We start from the raw sequence: 15,418 nt of genomic DNA, 5'->3' as shown, positions 1-15,418 counted from the left end.
CGTCACTCTTTTCCGCTTCCGCCACACGTGCGTTTGTTTTGAATAGCCATAATATTTATGACTTCGGTAACATTGGTCGGACAGGACATTTTGTAATGATGTTTCAGTCTGTACTCCCCTGTGGTAGGTTCCATTTGAGAGCATCGACACTACTTGAACTCAAGAGATTCCGCTACAAGAAGAAATGGGTATGAAAAGGAAATTCTTAATTCAACTCTTTAACGTGTCCGGCTTAATGTTTTTTTAAGTCATAGTTTATATGTCATTTTCCTAAAAATACTTTCATGTTGATCCATGTAGATATTTTTTATATTTTGAGATATTGTATAGGTTATTTTAATCGAACCTTTGTTGACGCTTCTGATTCCTTTTCACAAGTTTAGGTTTGAGACAAAAATTGCAAATTCATTATGATTATGAGATTAAAAGATCACTTGGCACAATCGTTCAGGGTGGACTTGCTTTGTCGTTTGTTTGTTTGTTTGGAATGGTTTCATTTGTCACAAACTCCGATTTCTCCAGTTGTCACACAGCAGTACAGAGGATGTGGTGATAAAAAAAAGGCTATATATGCTATTAGTAATGGAATAGACAAAATTCCTTCTAATTAGGCTGGACTGTAGGAGATAAGCTGCTGAGAGCTTAGTCGTAATTTAGATATCAATTTAAAATCCATATTGGACAATCATCAGAGTTGATATTTTATATATATATACTGTAAATCTTGAAATTAATGCATCTCCAAATTAATATGACTGCTGACCCCTTGCCAAAAATGTGACTCAGATGACGATTTCCAGACCTTGTTACAAGTTGTGCTGGGATGAACAGACATGAGCCAAGAAATTGCCCACACTATTGTCCAGTAAGGCATTCATCCTGTTTGAATGAAATTCAGGAGGAGAGTCTTGGGAATTGTTGAAGAAAAAAATGTTGGATAGTTTTATGCCCGAGGAATCTAGACATATATGGTTGTCAGAATTTCATGCACAAAAACTAAAACCAGGCGAAGATGTAGAAGTTTACGCATATGAACTAGAGCAGTTATTGATGCATGCTATTTCAGCATGTTCAAAATCAGAAGAAAGTAAAGATGCAATGCTGCGACATCAGTTTATTCAGGGTATGCCATCAGGATTAAAGGAGAAATTGCTGTCTTCCAGTGTTATAATGCAAAGTACCAAGTTCAATGACATTACACAAATGGCCAAGCAGTTTATTCTGAATGGACAATCATGTGTTGATGTGAACATTGTCAGTCAGACGTCATCAAATATTGAGAAGAAGTTAGAAGAGCTAGTTGGCAAAATGAATGAGATGACAGTGGAGATTGCAAAGTTGAAAGTAGAGACTGAACCAAGGGGCAGTGTGGGAAGGGGAAGGAAGAGGTCGTTGGGAGTTTAGGAATTGTTATAATTGTGATCAGTAATGACATTTTTCTAGAAATTGTGAGTCACAGTCATATTGTTACAGGTGTGGGTTACAGGTCACATTTCCACACAGTGTCGGGCTCCTTCGGGTTTTGGCAGAAGGAATCAGGGAAACTGTTAGCAGCTGGAATTTGGGGGCAAATTTCAGCAAACAATTCAAAGGCCCTGAATATTAATAGTTTACAACCTACTGCAGTTTATGTTGAGGCAGAGTTTGGGGGAAAGTTATCAAAATGTCTTGGAGATACAGGCACTGCAGTGTCTTTACTAAACCAGTCATTTTTGGATGGAAATTACAAATTACAGAAGCACACAATTAGTGCTAGATGATTAGGGCGAAATGCAGTAGAAGCTTCAGGATTAATGGATTTATCAGTCAGGATTGGGTGTTGGTCATTCTCTTGTGGTGGCAGACATGGAACCTGAGTGTATTTTAGGAGCAGATTTCCTCTTTACTCATGACATTGATGTCAGACTGGCGAAGCCGAAGATTGTATGGGGAAGAAATGATAGATTTCATGCAGAATTATCTATTGAGCTACCTGTGATAGTGTCGTCTTTAGAGGAGAAGGGCATGAAGGTGAATTTTGTCACTTAAGATGAAGTTTTGAAGAATAATTTTGACTTGTTTGCTGATGACAATTTGGAATAAGGTAGAACTTCGTCAAATTGAGCTTATGTTAAGAACCACCCGACCCGAGTTACCTAACCCAGCCCTACAGGGGAAGTACAGATTTTGTATAGATTTTCGTCGTGTCAATCAGTAAGCAAAAAAGATTCCCTTTGTCAGCCAAATATGGAAGATATGTTGCACAGAGTTGGGGGAAGTAGGTTCTATACTCCACTGGATTTATGCGCTGGGTATTGGCAGTTGCTGTTAGATCCTAAGGACTGTGAGGAAACTGCATTTTCAGTAAGAGATTCTCACTATGAATTTACTGTAGTACCTTTTGGAATTTCTAATGGTCCAGCAACCTGTTAGAGATTGATGAGTTCATTAGTGCAGGGTCTACAAGGGGTTTCTGCGTACATGGATGACATTCTTATCTATTCTAACTCAGAGGAGGAGCATGTTCAGAGGTTAAGAGCAGTCTTAGGAAAGATGAGAGAAGCTGGGTTAAGACTGTCACACAAGAAATGTATTTTCATGCAGAAAGAGGTTAAGTTCTTAGGGCATAGATTGTCAGAGAAGGGAATACAACCTGATGGGGATAAGGTGGAAGCTCTGGTCAACTATCCCAAGCCTAGTAATGTTGCTGTAGTGAGGAGTTTTGTAGGACTCGCCTCTTACTGCAGAAAGTTTATCAGAAACTTTGCAGATATTGCTGCTCCCTTGCATGAGTTGACCAAGGGAAATCTTTCAAGTGGACAGAAGACTGTAATACAGCATTCAAGAAACTGAAAGACAATCTGATGTCATCCTTAGTTGTCTTGAAGTCACCTACATTGGAGTTGCCATTTGTTGTGTATACAGATGCGAGTGATAGAGGACTTGGGGCAGTGTTGTCTCCGCATATTGTTGGCACAGAAAATGTTTTGGCATATGCCAGTTGAGTGATGATCTCTGCAGAGAGAAATTATACAGCTATGGAAAGAGAATGTTTGGCAGTTGTGTAGGCAGTCTACAAATGGAGAGTGTATCATTTGGGCAAGAAATTTCACATGGTCACGGATAATCAGTCACTGTCTTGGCTGAAGACTATGTAGGAACCAAAGGGAAGAATAGGTGGATAGTGGCTCTAGAGGAGTTTGACTTTGAGGTTACCCACAGAGCTGGTAAGAAGAATGGAAATGCAGATGCATTGAGCCGGTGTGTTTAAGAAGACCCAGAACTTAAATCGGATGCCTGGGAGATGCCATCTCATTTTGCATTGAATGTTAGAGTTGAAGGAGCAGATGGCCGACATTGTGCCACTATGGTCAAAAGAAGAGTTGATAGAGAGACAGCAGAGAGATCTAGCTTTGAAAGAAGTCTTGGATCAGATCAACAAAGGTCAGAATGGGAATGGAAATCTGATGGTGTTTCAAAGCGCTATAGACAGTTATGGTCACAGCTTAGCTGTAGAAGGTGTACTGTACAGAGTGAGCAAAGATGTAGGGGAGAAGGTGAAGGTGAAATTGGGTTTAACGTCGCGTCCAAGATTATTGCACTTATATAGCGACATGCATGCACGTGTGTGTGTGTGTGCGTGGCTGCTTGTACTAGACCGGACTGATGCCGATTTATAGTGCTAGCCCACTGAGATACCATGCCGCAGTTTAACATGAATACCCCACTCAGACACAGTATACTGACTCCGGGCCGACCAGTCCTTGCATTTAACCCTTAATGCCGAGCGCCAGACAGGGTAACAAGTACCATCTTTTAACGTCTTTTGGTATGACGCGGCCGGGGATCGAACCCCGGACCTTCCGCTCTCCGGGCGGAAGCTCTACCACTAGACCACGGAGGCGGTCAGACAGAAGAAAGAGTTTTGGTAGTTCAAGCTAGCTGCAGGGACGATATCTTGAGGATTATCTTACTCAGGCCATATGGGGATATCGCGGACACTGCAACACATCAAGGGAAAATACGATTGGCCTGGATGAAGTCAGGATGTGGAAAGTTGGGTGCAGGCTTGTGAGAAGTGTTCACAGAGGAAAATGCCTGTCGCAGAGACAAAGGCACCATTGCAAAGTATAGCAGTTAGTAGACCCATGCAGTTCGGGAAATTGATATTTTTTGTCCCTTGCCTGTGATAAGAAATGCCAATCAATACATTCTGGTCATGACTGATAATTTTTACCAAATGGGTGGAAGCTGTTTCCATACCAGACCAGCGTGCAGGGACAGTAGCTAGAGCTTTTCTAGAAGAAGTTATCTCAAACCATGGAGTACCTGAATATATTTTGTCAGATTAGGGAAGAAATTTCAAGTCAGAGGTGATGAGAAAATTACTTGACATTATGGGGTCAAAGAAAATGCATACATCAGTATATCATCCCCAATGTGATGGTCAAGTTGAACAGTGGAACAGAACCGTGTGCGGTATTCTGGCAGCATATGTGAATGAGCATCATACGGATTGGGAGGATTATCTCCCCTTGGCAGTGTTGGCATACCGAACAAGTCAGCCCTCATCTACATGGGTGACTCCGTTCCTTGCAGTGCATGGAAGAGATGCAACGTTGCCACTGGACCTGACAAGCAGTCCGAGTAGGGAACCATGCAAGTTATCACCTCACCTTTTGTCTGACTATTTCTCCAAGTTGCAGTTTAACATTCATAAGGTGTGGGAGTTTATGGATGCTCACCCAGTTCAGTCAAAAGAGAAACAGAAGCAGCAGTATGATCGTATGGTAAAAAGTGATGAATGTAAGACACTACAGGTGGGGGAGTTTGTGTGGCTGCATAAGCCAGTCCTTGGCGTCAATCAGTGCCGCAAGTTCAAACATTTCTGGAGAGGCCCTTATCAGGTGCTTAGGAGACTAGGGGAGGTTGACTACAGAATCATCAGAGATGGGAGAGAGATGGTGGTTACCGTAATCGCCTCAAGAAGAATGTGACAAAAGTGCAGGACTCAGGGACGGTGCCACCGAGAGGGGTTCAAACACCCTCCGATATCAGGTGTACCATTATGAGGACGTTGAGTATAGTGATAATGTGAATATGTCTGGCCCTCGAGGTCAGTCTATGCCTTCAGGACTTCATAGAAGACCTGTGCGGTGTTCATCAAAACCTGTCAGATTCAAGGACTTTATCTTGAACACAGTAAGTTGAGTAACCTTCGAGTGAGATGTATCTGCATGATTACTATTGTTTAAGTGTAATTATTATAAAATGAAATCAGTACATATATAATTCATTGATGTGCCAGTATTGACCATGATGTTATTATCGTTACTTTTGGCTTCTAGTTTTGTTAACATGAGGACATGTCACATGACCTAACATGGCGACGTCCATGGATTCGTCACAAGCTATCATTCATAGTAGTGCCGTGATATGACTGGAATACTGTTAAAAGCGGCGTTAAACCCAACTCACTCACCCATTCTAGCGTAACTATTCGAAACTTGGTAAGTTGATGATGTATAGTATTTGAAACTTGGTAAGTTGATGACGTAAGAGTGTGGTAGTGGTTGAGGCGACGGTTGTACGATGGCAATGATGTAGTAAAGATAGTGTAGTGTTTTGATTGATACAAAGTATTTGTTGAGTTTGAGTCAAATCTGGGTTGTCAACAAGTGAGTATAATGCCAGGTGGAGATACAACAAATCTGGGTTGTCAACAAGTGAGCATAATGCCATGTGGAGATACAACAAATCTGGGTTGTCAACAAGTGAGTATAATGCCAGGTGGAGATACAACAAATCTGGGTTGTCAACAAGTGAGTATAATGCCAGGTGGAGATACAACAAATCTGGGTTGTCAACAAGTGAGTATAATGCCAGGTGGAGATACAACAAATCTGGGTTGTCAACAAGTGAGTATAATGCCAGGTGGAGATACAACAAATCTGGGTTGTCAACAAGTGAGTATAATGCCAGGTGGAGATACAACAAATCTGGGTTGTCAACAAGTGAGTATAATGCCAGGTGGAGATACAACAAATCTGGGTTGTCAACAAGTGAGTATAATGCTAGGTGGAGATACAACAAATCTGGGTTGTCAACAAGTGAGTATAATGCCAGGTGGAGATACAACAAATCTGGGTTGTCAACAAGTGAGCATAATGCTAGGTGGAGATACAACAAATCTGGGTTGTCAACAAGTGAGTATAATGCCAGGTGGAGATACAACAAATCTGGGTTGTCAACAATATTTTAAAGTGATCTTCAGTATAACAAAACAAATGATTTCTCTTGTCGGTAAATAAAAAAAAAGGCCCTCGAACCCGACCCCTTCAGCAGTCTGACCTGACCTCGGCTTGCGACCTCAGGTCGGGTTCTTGGGTCCTTGTTTTTGCATATTGACCTCGTCAGGAGTAATTATTTGTATAATATGTAATACATTCAACATATGAAACCTGGACTTACAGCCCTAACTCAAATAAATAAGTACCCCAGACAAGAGAAATGCTAAATGGGAACCACTTATCCAAACAAACATACACTGTGCTTATTATGGATCATCTTTGTCGGGAAAATTTGAGGGACTGAGTGGTGCTACCATCAGTTATGCCTGCAATAAAGTCATTAACTGAGCATCAGGTTAATGATGACAAATATGGAGTATTATATTGACCATGAAGCAAAGATGACAACAAGGGCAGATGTATTGTTGTGGCCTATTCAGTATAGTTGCTTAAAAAGTAAGGTTTGTTTCTCTTAAGCATATACTAAGTGAACTTCATTCTTGCAGAAAATAATATGTTTTTGCTGTATACTGAAGAGTACATAGAGCGAGCTAAATACATAGTGTTTATTCCTAATACAGGATATTTACCATCCCCAAACACACATGCGTGATAACCTCTTTATCATATAATGTCATTCTTCAATACTGTGCTTGAAAATCGCTTTCCCTCTCTCACAAACATTACCGAACGCGCGCATTAATATTTATTACGTAACAGGTTACCGGGACTGCACATATTTAAGCCAGCCCCCCTCCCCCGAAAAACGGAAAAATAAAAAGTTTTTAAGCCCATGGGCTAAAATTAAATTTTTAACTTGAGTGATATTTCTCAACACGTGTTGTGGCAGGCCTATATATGGCTAATTTGCACCAATTTTGCACCTTACGAGCTGTTAGAGGTTTCCACATATACAAGACGCATTGGACCCCTAACGTAGGTGACATTCTTGAAACTAAGTGTGACAGTTTAAACGCATATGACAGACATGCCGTGTCGGTACTGGATAATAACGTCATTGTGGGTCACGTTCCCGTTCAACAGAGTAAATTGTGCAACTACTTTCTTCTTCATGGAGGTGTCATTCAAGTAGAAATTCTGTCACATAAACCAACACGTTCTAATCTACCGCAAGGTGGACTTGAAATTCCTGCATTGTTTATATTCATTGGCAGAGAAAAGGACATTAACAAATTGCCTAACATTTTACAGGAAATAACAGTTCAAGTTTAAAGTCATGGCGTCCAGAAAATCATTTACGTTAGGTCAAAAATTAGAAGCTGTACAGAGAGTTTAAAATGAGTTTGAAGGTAATTTAAGCAGGGCTGCCAGAGAATTAAATATTGATCGAAACGCCATAACATTTCATCCAGGAAGATCACCCATCACGGACAGCAGGACAAACGGAACTTAATGATTCAGCGAATGGTCAGCTATGATCATCTCCGTGGTGTGCAACAGTTGGCAGCAGAACTCGACAAGACCAGATATTTAACATGGATGAAACTCCATGTTACATCGACATGGCAGGGCAGACAACGCTCGACTTTGTTGGATCGAAGAACGTTGATGGCCTGACAACTGCACATGACAAAAACAGATTCACCGTTGTTCTGTGTACATGCTTGGATGGGCGTATCCTCAAGGTCATGGTCATTCTCAAGAATCTGGTCCACCTCCCAAAATGCAAAGTTCCAAAGAACATTGAGTTGTTTGCGTCCAAAGGAGGTTCAATGAATGAAACGCTGATGCTTTCTTGGATAGAACGCGTGTTCAAATCCCGTGGATCGTATTTTGCGAATCAACCATCTCTACTCTTGATAGACAGTCACAGAAGTCATTACACTGATCCTGTGGTAAAGTCACTGAAGTCCCTGAATGTCGCCACTAAACTTATTCCTCCAAAGACAACATCCTATCTCCAGCCTCTTGATGTGTCAGGTGGGGTCAACGCTCCATTCAAGACTGCAATGAGAAAAGCTTGGCAGGATTGGTTGATCAACGGGGACAAAGAATTCACCCCAACCGGGAACAGAAAGAAGCCATCTTATGATGTTCTTCTCCAGATGGTTTCGGAATCGGTGGAATCGATCCCATCTTCTGTCGTCATCAATTCCTTTCAGCTGTGTGGTGTTGCTGAGTTCGGCAATGATGTAACAATGGAAAATCTGATCTCCCGACTACGAGACATCCTCCAATCCTCTGAAGGCTTTGTTCACTCGGATGAGAACAAAGACGACGATCCCTTTGAATCTTCCACCTCAGAAGATGAAGTAGAAGACTGATTTACAGTCATTAAAGAACTCACATCGAGTGTCTAAGCTGTCTTTACAATTTTGAACTTTTCTTCAAATTTGAAAAAGAAAATCATTTTTTTTATGTTAAAGTGTTTTGTTTCATTCCAGTTGTGAGTATTGTTTCATTAAACTTGAGATATTCATTTTTCGAAGCATGTTTTTGTCCTTTTTTCGAATTTAAGCCCTGGGCTAAAATTTGGATAAAATGTTACCTTATTAAAATAGGCAAAATCCGTAATTAAGCCCAGGGCTTAAATACGTGCAGTCACGGTAAGTGATGTGTCAGTCGGACAGTGACAGTAGCCAATATAGCTCCAACTAAAATTCTTATACAGTGGTGAAGCAACATATACGCAAAACAACAATTGTTTTTACTTGCCTTTCGCAGCAATCTATCTGTATGTCCTCTAGAGTAACTGCCCTTTGTCAAAGGGAAGCTACTCTAACCCTAGTCTATGAGACGTCACAGCCACGTTCAGACGTTGTTGACAGTCGGTCTGTCCGGTCATAACGTTAAGTACAGTCAGATGTACACACAGCGACAAAACAAAATAAGGTAACAATTCAAACATATTTTGGCCAAATCCAACTATTTTAATTTGTGGAAAAGGTTTCAAGCTGCAGAGTTCGACAAGCACAGATATGGCTACTGATCCCGCTTGGCTAGGCCTAGTGCCCTCGCAAAATTGTTTCGAAATTTATATCTCCAAAGTTGCCAAAAGTTATAAAATGCCTTAGCTACGTACATCACAGTTAGACACTGATTTTCAGTATATTCCAGATTCCCGATGGTTAATTCTGACTCAATCGCCGAATGACAAGGGCGACGCCATGTTTGTTTGTAAACACTGAAAGTAGTCCCTACTTGACCTTTGATATTTGCATCTCTATCCATATATGACCCTAACAGATTTATTTTTTCATGACAAGTTGCACTAAAACTGAAAATGAGGGTGGTACTTGTTTCCTGAGCAGCTCTTCAAAACCTAGATATTTCCAGATGAAACTTGCTATACAGATCAGTCTAGTGGTGAACTGGTGCCTTTTGATGATTTGGGATTTTGAAAAATATTGAACCGCATTATTTTTTTCTTCACTCAACTGAAGGTATCCAATGGCAATGCATGGGTACAATGTGTGAAGCCCATTTCTGGTGTCCCCCGCCGTGATATTGCTGGAATATTGCTAAAAGCGGCGTAAAACCATACTCACTCACTCCAATGGCAATGAACCAAAAGTGTGGTATAAGTAGCCAAACTCCATTTCCGAATTGCACCAGACCAGGAGGATATGTCATGTCTTTATGACTCTTGTTTTTTATCAAACTGTAACTATCAGAGGTATTTTCAACTAATGACATCCGATGAGCCTCAAGCGTTTCTTTTGTCTGCTTATGTTGAAGAAATGAATCAACATTAGCTCTTCGTAATATCAACATCTCCATAGATCATGCACTAACTAATCAGTGTTGAGGAATGCGTGTAGACATTGCCTTAATCTATGGCCGCTGTCTTTACAGACGGTATGTCACCCAGTCTCTTGTCATGCAGTTGACTCCGCTGTTGACTCCAGGCACTGTGTGCCAGCTGGGCAGAAGCCAGATCCAAGTGCTCCTTTGAACATGCCAGCTGTCAGTGTTGTTACCTGTTTCCAAGAACCAAGATGAAGTGGAACATTAAAAACATTGACTTTTGATGCTAATCTCCATATGAGTCTATGCTTTGTTCAAGCTGTCTTCATGTGCCATTTAGATTTATGTTTTGCTGCACAGTATCATGGGAAGGTGCTCTACTGGATAGCCTTGGTCTAATGAAAACATTCTTTTATGTCTTACAATGTTTACAGTTGTAAAATCTCGTAATACCAATTTAGTAGTAAAATCTAAATGATATCTCCATAGCTGTTTGAAGTTCTATTTGATGTCAATTTTTTTATTGTTTCATTAATCATGTTTCTAAAGTATTCACTGACATCAACCTTGGCCTGTTATGCCATAGGGACATGTGTACTGGTTATGGAGAATTATTCCTTAACAGGTTTAGAACCAATCAAAGCCTGCGTGTGTACAGAAATGGAATGATGTGCTCTCTACACACATGCTGGAGACATGTCTGGTGATGTAGCGGGTGTGCATTGTATACACAGTATTAAATTTATTAAATTGTGAATGTCTTTATTTTTCTGAAGTCCATTTATTGAACAGTTCTTCATATCTGGTAAACAGTGCGTAACTGATTTGATTTAGGATGAGGTCATTGCAGTCCTGTATGTACCGGTAATAATTAAAAGCAAGATGAATTGTGTACAAACAATGTTTCCGTTAGCTTTTTTGACCGGCTGACTAAAAATATACTGGTCCTTATCATTTTCGGACGGTCCCCCATGTTACTGTGTAAAAACATACCTTTCGATCAGAGTTTTCTCTTTTTATTTCTGAACTGTAGCTTTGCTGCAGGAAGGTGTTTTTCACCAGAATGCATGTTCAAGATCATAAGATTGTTTAATCTTCGCTGGCAAAGTCGGTTACGACTTGCCGTATGTATGCGGTTTTGTAGACTGAAGCCGTGTTAGGCTGTTATGCTGCTGACAGGTATCGTCATGGACTGCTTTGCAGTCAGTTTGTAAATGCATCATACTTAATCACTTGTAAAATGCATCATATTTGAATGAAGGTGAGTGAATATTGATGTATACTGTAATCAGCAATAATATAGTGTGGCCATGATCATCTGTACATAATTGAGCCCAGGTAAGAAAAAAGTGTTATTATACAGGGATGTGAAATCTCCGCGGAAACGCGGAAAATCGCGTTTTTTAAAACAGTAGTCCTCGGAAAAAATCATCATCCGCGTAAAAATTTAATTTTTTTTTTTAAAAAAAACACTCCGAAAAATATGATCGAAAACCGGACAACCGTCGTGGATTGTCCTGTTTTCGATCAGAGCTTTCACCAGCATAGGTTTTCGGACATCATACGTTTTCTGTCACGAATACTTGCACTCTAACGTGGGGTGTGGCGTCACACAGAAATTGTAAATACTCAGAGTCATCTGATGGCTTGTTTTTAAGATAAAGTTGTCTTTTAGCCTGTAAGTGAATGAGATGTTTTACAGTTCATGTGATTAGCGAGAAAACTATGAATATTTCTTCAGCGTCCAAAACCCCATAACATTGGGATATATGTTGTATTAATGTCTTATGTTTGCAATGGAGTTTTGTTTTTTCATCAAAAGGTAAGTACAAGGTAAGTTTTTTTCAATATGCTTCAACATGGGGAAGGGGTCAGACATTGCACGCTTGTGACAGTTGTCCTTGTGTCTGGGGGATGGGGGTTGAAGTTTATGGCAGTATTGCTCCCAGACCTGGCGGGTAGCCAGGTGCGCGAAAGCTATGCCCGATTTTTTAAAAGTACTAAAAAAGTAAATAACTTCGAAATTTTACTGCATCTGTCATCTTGTTCATTTGACTTATTGAATTTTGCCATTGACTTATTACATTTCTTGGTGTGAATGTTGTTCAAACTGCACGAAATTGCTTAAAATGCAATCAAATGTTTTAAAAGTTTCTGGGTGGGCATGCCCCCAGACCCCCCTTGACTTTTCCTCTTTTTTCGTGAAAATCTGCTCACATCCCTGATTATATCAACCTATCACCTTGCTCTGGTATCAGGTCACATGTGGCCCTGTTGTATTACTGGTATATCAACCTATCACCTTGCTCTGGCATCAGGTTACATGTCGCCCTGTTGTATTACTGGTATATCAACCTATCACCTTGCTCTGGCATTAGGACACATGTGGCTTTGAGAATATTCTGATGGAACAAATTAAAGAAATCAAAATTCACAAAAAGTACCGTATTTTCTTGAGTATAGTGTGCACCCATGTATAATGCACACCCCCCTCTAGCGGGTTCTATATTTTGAAAAAAAAGAAATTTCAATATTATGCGCAGAAAATTTTTACACCGTACCCTTTCAGCGAAGTCCGGCAAACAAACGGGTGCTGAGAAACTTTGTCAGTACAAATTCGAAATTTGAGATAAAAAAATCACCAGACATCTTTATTTACCGTTTAAATAGTATTTATTGTTCTGCTAGGCATTGTTTTATATCTAGGGATTAAGATTACCTTGTGTATTTTCTCGTAAACTAAACCGGAAAAAGCAATCAGCTGTACACACTTTTTCTTGGAATCGACCGGTGATTCGGTCAAGACACACCCAATGATATAACTTTATAGGATTTTTAATGCAAGGATCGGCAACAATATATTGTATCTGAAACTTCTTCTTTTTTATCAGGAATAATATATTCCATTATTTTCTTAATTATATGCAGCCTTTACTAAACATATTTAAAATAATAATAACCCTAAGCGAAGCAGCTGATCGCTATTCCCGGGTATTATTTTTTACATGTGACCAGTCACCGTCAAGGCTCACGCGCACGTGATCGCGTGAATTTCATGTTGACATAGAATCGTCAAGATGTAAGTGATATGCAAGTCTGTAAATAATTCTTGTGATCCCAATGTTTTTTAGTTAATTACTTCCCAGTAACAGTTTGACCTTTACAACCAACCATGGTATTTGTTAACATTTCAAGATTGATTATTGAACTGGAAAAGAAATTGATGGTCGATTAATGATCCTTGATGAATGAGAATATTAGACAACAGTACTTTCTGTGCATTGTTGACACTCATCATGTGGATTACGACAATCTCTTTATGCCACAGATTGTTTGAGATAATAATAGAAATTAGATGCACAAATTATTGCTTACCATGTTTTCCACAGGCAACAAAGCTGAAAGAAAAAGCACACACTTCTTTGGCTTTGGAACACTTTGACACCTTTTACAAGCCAATGTATGGAGAGATGTGGCCCTCTATTAGGGTGGCACTGTTGTCTCAGCAGAAGTACTGTGCCCTTGTCAACAACTATTCTGACCATGAGAAGTCGTGCAGCAGACTGGCAGGCCTGGGGGCAAGAAACATCATAAACACTGCCCACCATACAGGAGTGAACAAACTGAGCCAGACAAACAAGCCAGAAACTGATGAATTTCAGGGTTCTTGGAGGGAACCAGTTCTTGAAGATGAACACTGGAATCTCCAAGATCGTGATGCAACAAAAGCTATTTTTGAAAATGTGTCTTTTCAAACATCAGAATGCGATATATCTAGCAGGGAGTTGAAACATACAGAAGATGACCTCATTGACCCTTTGTCACTGAATCCTGACACAAATTTAAGTGAGTTTATGCCTGTGGATAAAGTGTATTCAGAGAAAGAAGTCCTGAAGATGGCCGAGGTGCAGCAGAGCATGTTTGAGCCAAGAGACATCCAAGTGAGCACGGTCACTCCAACACCAACTGTTTTACCTCAAGAGTTAAGAGTTTATGCCTTCAACAAAGGTGATGTGTCAGCGTTCCCAGCACCCAAGCTCGATTCTACAAACGTGATGGGTGAGTGTGCATACTGTTTGTTTGTCTATAGCTTTTGGCTTTCCTCTTTTTTGTAACTTGCCCCAACATGATTCCCAGAACAGGTACTTTGCAAGTCACAGGACTGGTAGTTGCCCTGATTGTTCCGCAAAGTGAACCATGTACAATCGTTATCATTTGGGTGTAACAGGAGATGTGTTTGGTGTTTTTGTTAAATTTGGCCTTACTTTTGATATTCATTGCAATCCTAGTAGTTGGTTGGTTGGTTTGTTGTATAACGCCGCACTCAGCAATATTCCAGCTATATGACGGCGGTCTGTAAATAATCGAGTCTGGACCAGACAATCCAGTGATTAATATCATGAGCATCGATCCACGCAATTGGGATTGATGACATGTATCAACCAAGTCAGCGAGCCTGACCACCCGATCCCGTTAGTCGCCTTTAACGACAAGCATAGTCACCTTTTACGGCAAGTATGGGTTGTTGAAGACCTATTCTACCCCGGCGTCTTCACAGGCCTGCAATCCTAGTATGGGTCAACATGCATGATATGGGACTGGTGACAGTTTGGCATGAAACTCAGCCTTAACACCCGCACTTGTACTAAAGTTGCAACAGAACTATAGTTTGGTTGAAGCATCCATCGGGCTAAACATTCTAATATAAATGACTACAATATCCAACTGAAGCTACACTTGAAACTGTTCAAACTATTGGTTAATACAAACGAGACACATACATTTATACCCCTACTAGTGAAACAGTCCTCCGATGTGCCAACAATTGGCCCCATTGGGGAATGTTGTCCAGTGGTAATTTACCACGTTTTAAGTACCGATAAAGTTAATGTTTTAAATGTCTGTGTCACACCACACCATGCATGTTGACATTACAACATCTAGAACTGCAACCTGCTCCACCAATACAGCATATAACATGATTAGGGCAATGAAAGCTGATATCATGGAAACAATAAATGTATAGATATATGTATAGAATTTCACAGGTGACAGCTTGAAGACATTGAACATGTTCAGTGTAAATCTATCATCATGATCATCACAGAAGTAGGTCCAGTAGTACCTGGAAGTTGTGTATCACTAGTTAGAACTTAGTTTCACATGCTAGCGTAGACCTACTAAACCAAATGAGTTGCTCTTTCAAACAAGGCATCACTTCAGGCAAACTAACTACGATGACGGAACTTGGCTTATTTAATTCATGCTATGGAAGATGGAGATAGTTTGTTTATACACTTTTAAAATGATTTTAAAAAATCAAACGACATTTATGTTTAATTGATCACAAAGCAAACTGATCTTTATTAGTGATGTCATCATTATGTCATCAGTCTCCCCAACATCATGTTTTACACTATGGTGTGTAAGGACTGTTTCAC

At 40.2% G+C, this 15,418-nt stretch overlaps 1 protein-coding gene across 7 annotated transcripts in view; it reads left to right on the top strand.

The window, feature by feature from the left end:
- Position 1: 1 nt before the first annotated feature.
- LOC124116891 (5-methylcytosine rRNA methyltransferase NSUN4-like) overlaps positions 2-15,418 on the top strand; it is a 35,767-nt gene continuing 20,350 nt past the window's right edge. For 5 of the 7 annotated variants that reach the window (XM_046478488.2, XM_048383989.1, XM_048383990.1 and 2 more), the window contains exons 1-2: positions 2-188; positions 13,367-14,036. In XM_046478488.2, coding sequence (XP_046334444.1) covers positions 96-188; positions 13,367-14,036 — 763 coding nt within the window. In that variant the 5' untranslated portion in view covers positions 2-95. Of the gene's footprint in view, positions 189-5,121; positions 5,182-9,782; positions 11,239-13,366; positions 14,037-15,418 lie in introns of those variants that run through there. The other 2 variants (XM_048383988.1, XM_046478490.2) reach the window with 2 other exon arrangements.

The sequence above is a fragment of the Haliotis rufescens genome, unplaced genomic scaffold (assembly GCF_023055435.1).
Source record: "Haliotis rufescens isolate VD_foot unplaced genomic scaffold, xgHalRufe1.0.p SCAF_5, whole genome shotgun sequence".
Classification (NCBI taxonomy): Eukaryota; Metazoa; Mollusca; class Gastropoda; order Lepetellida; family Haliotidae; genus Haliotis; species Haliotis rufescens.
Note: the sequence above shows the minus strand (reverse complement) of the source record. Positions and strands in the feature narration are given on the sequence as shown.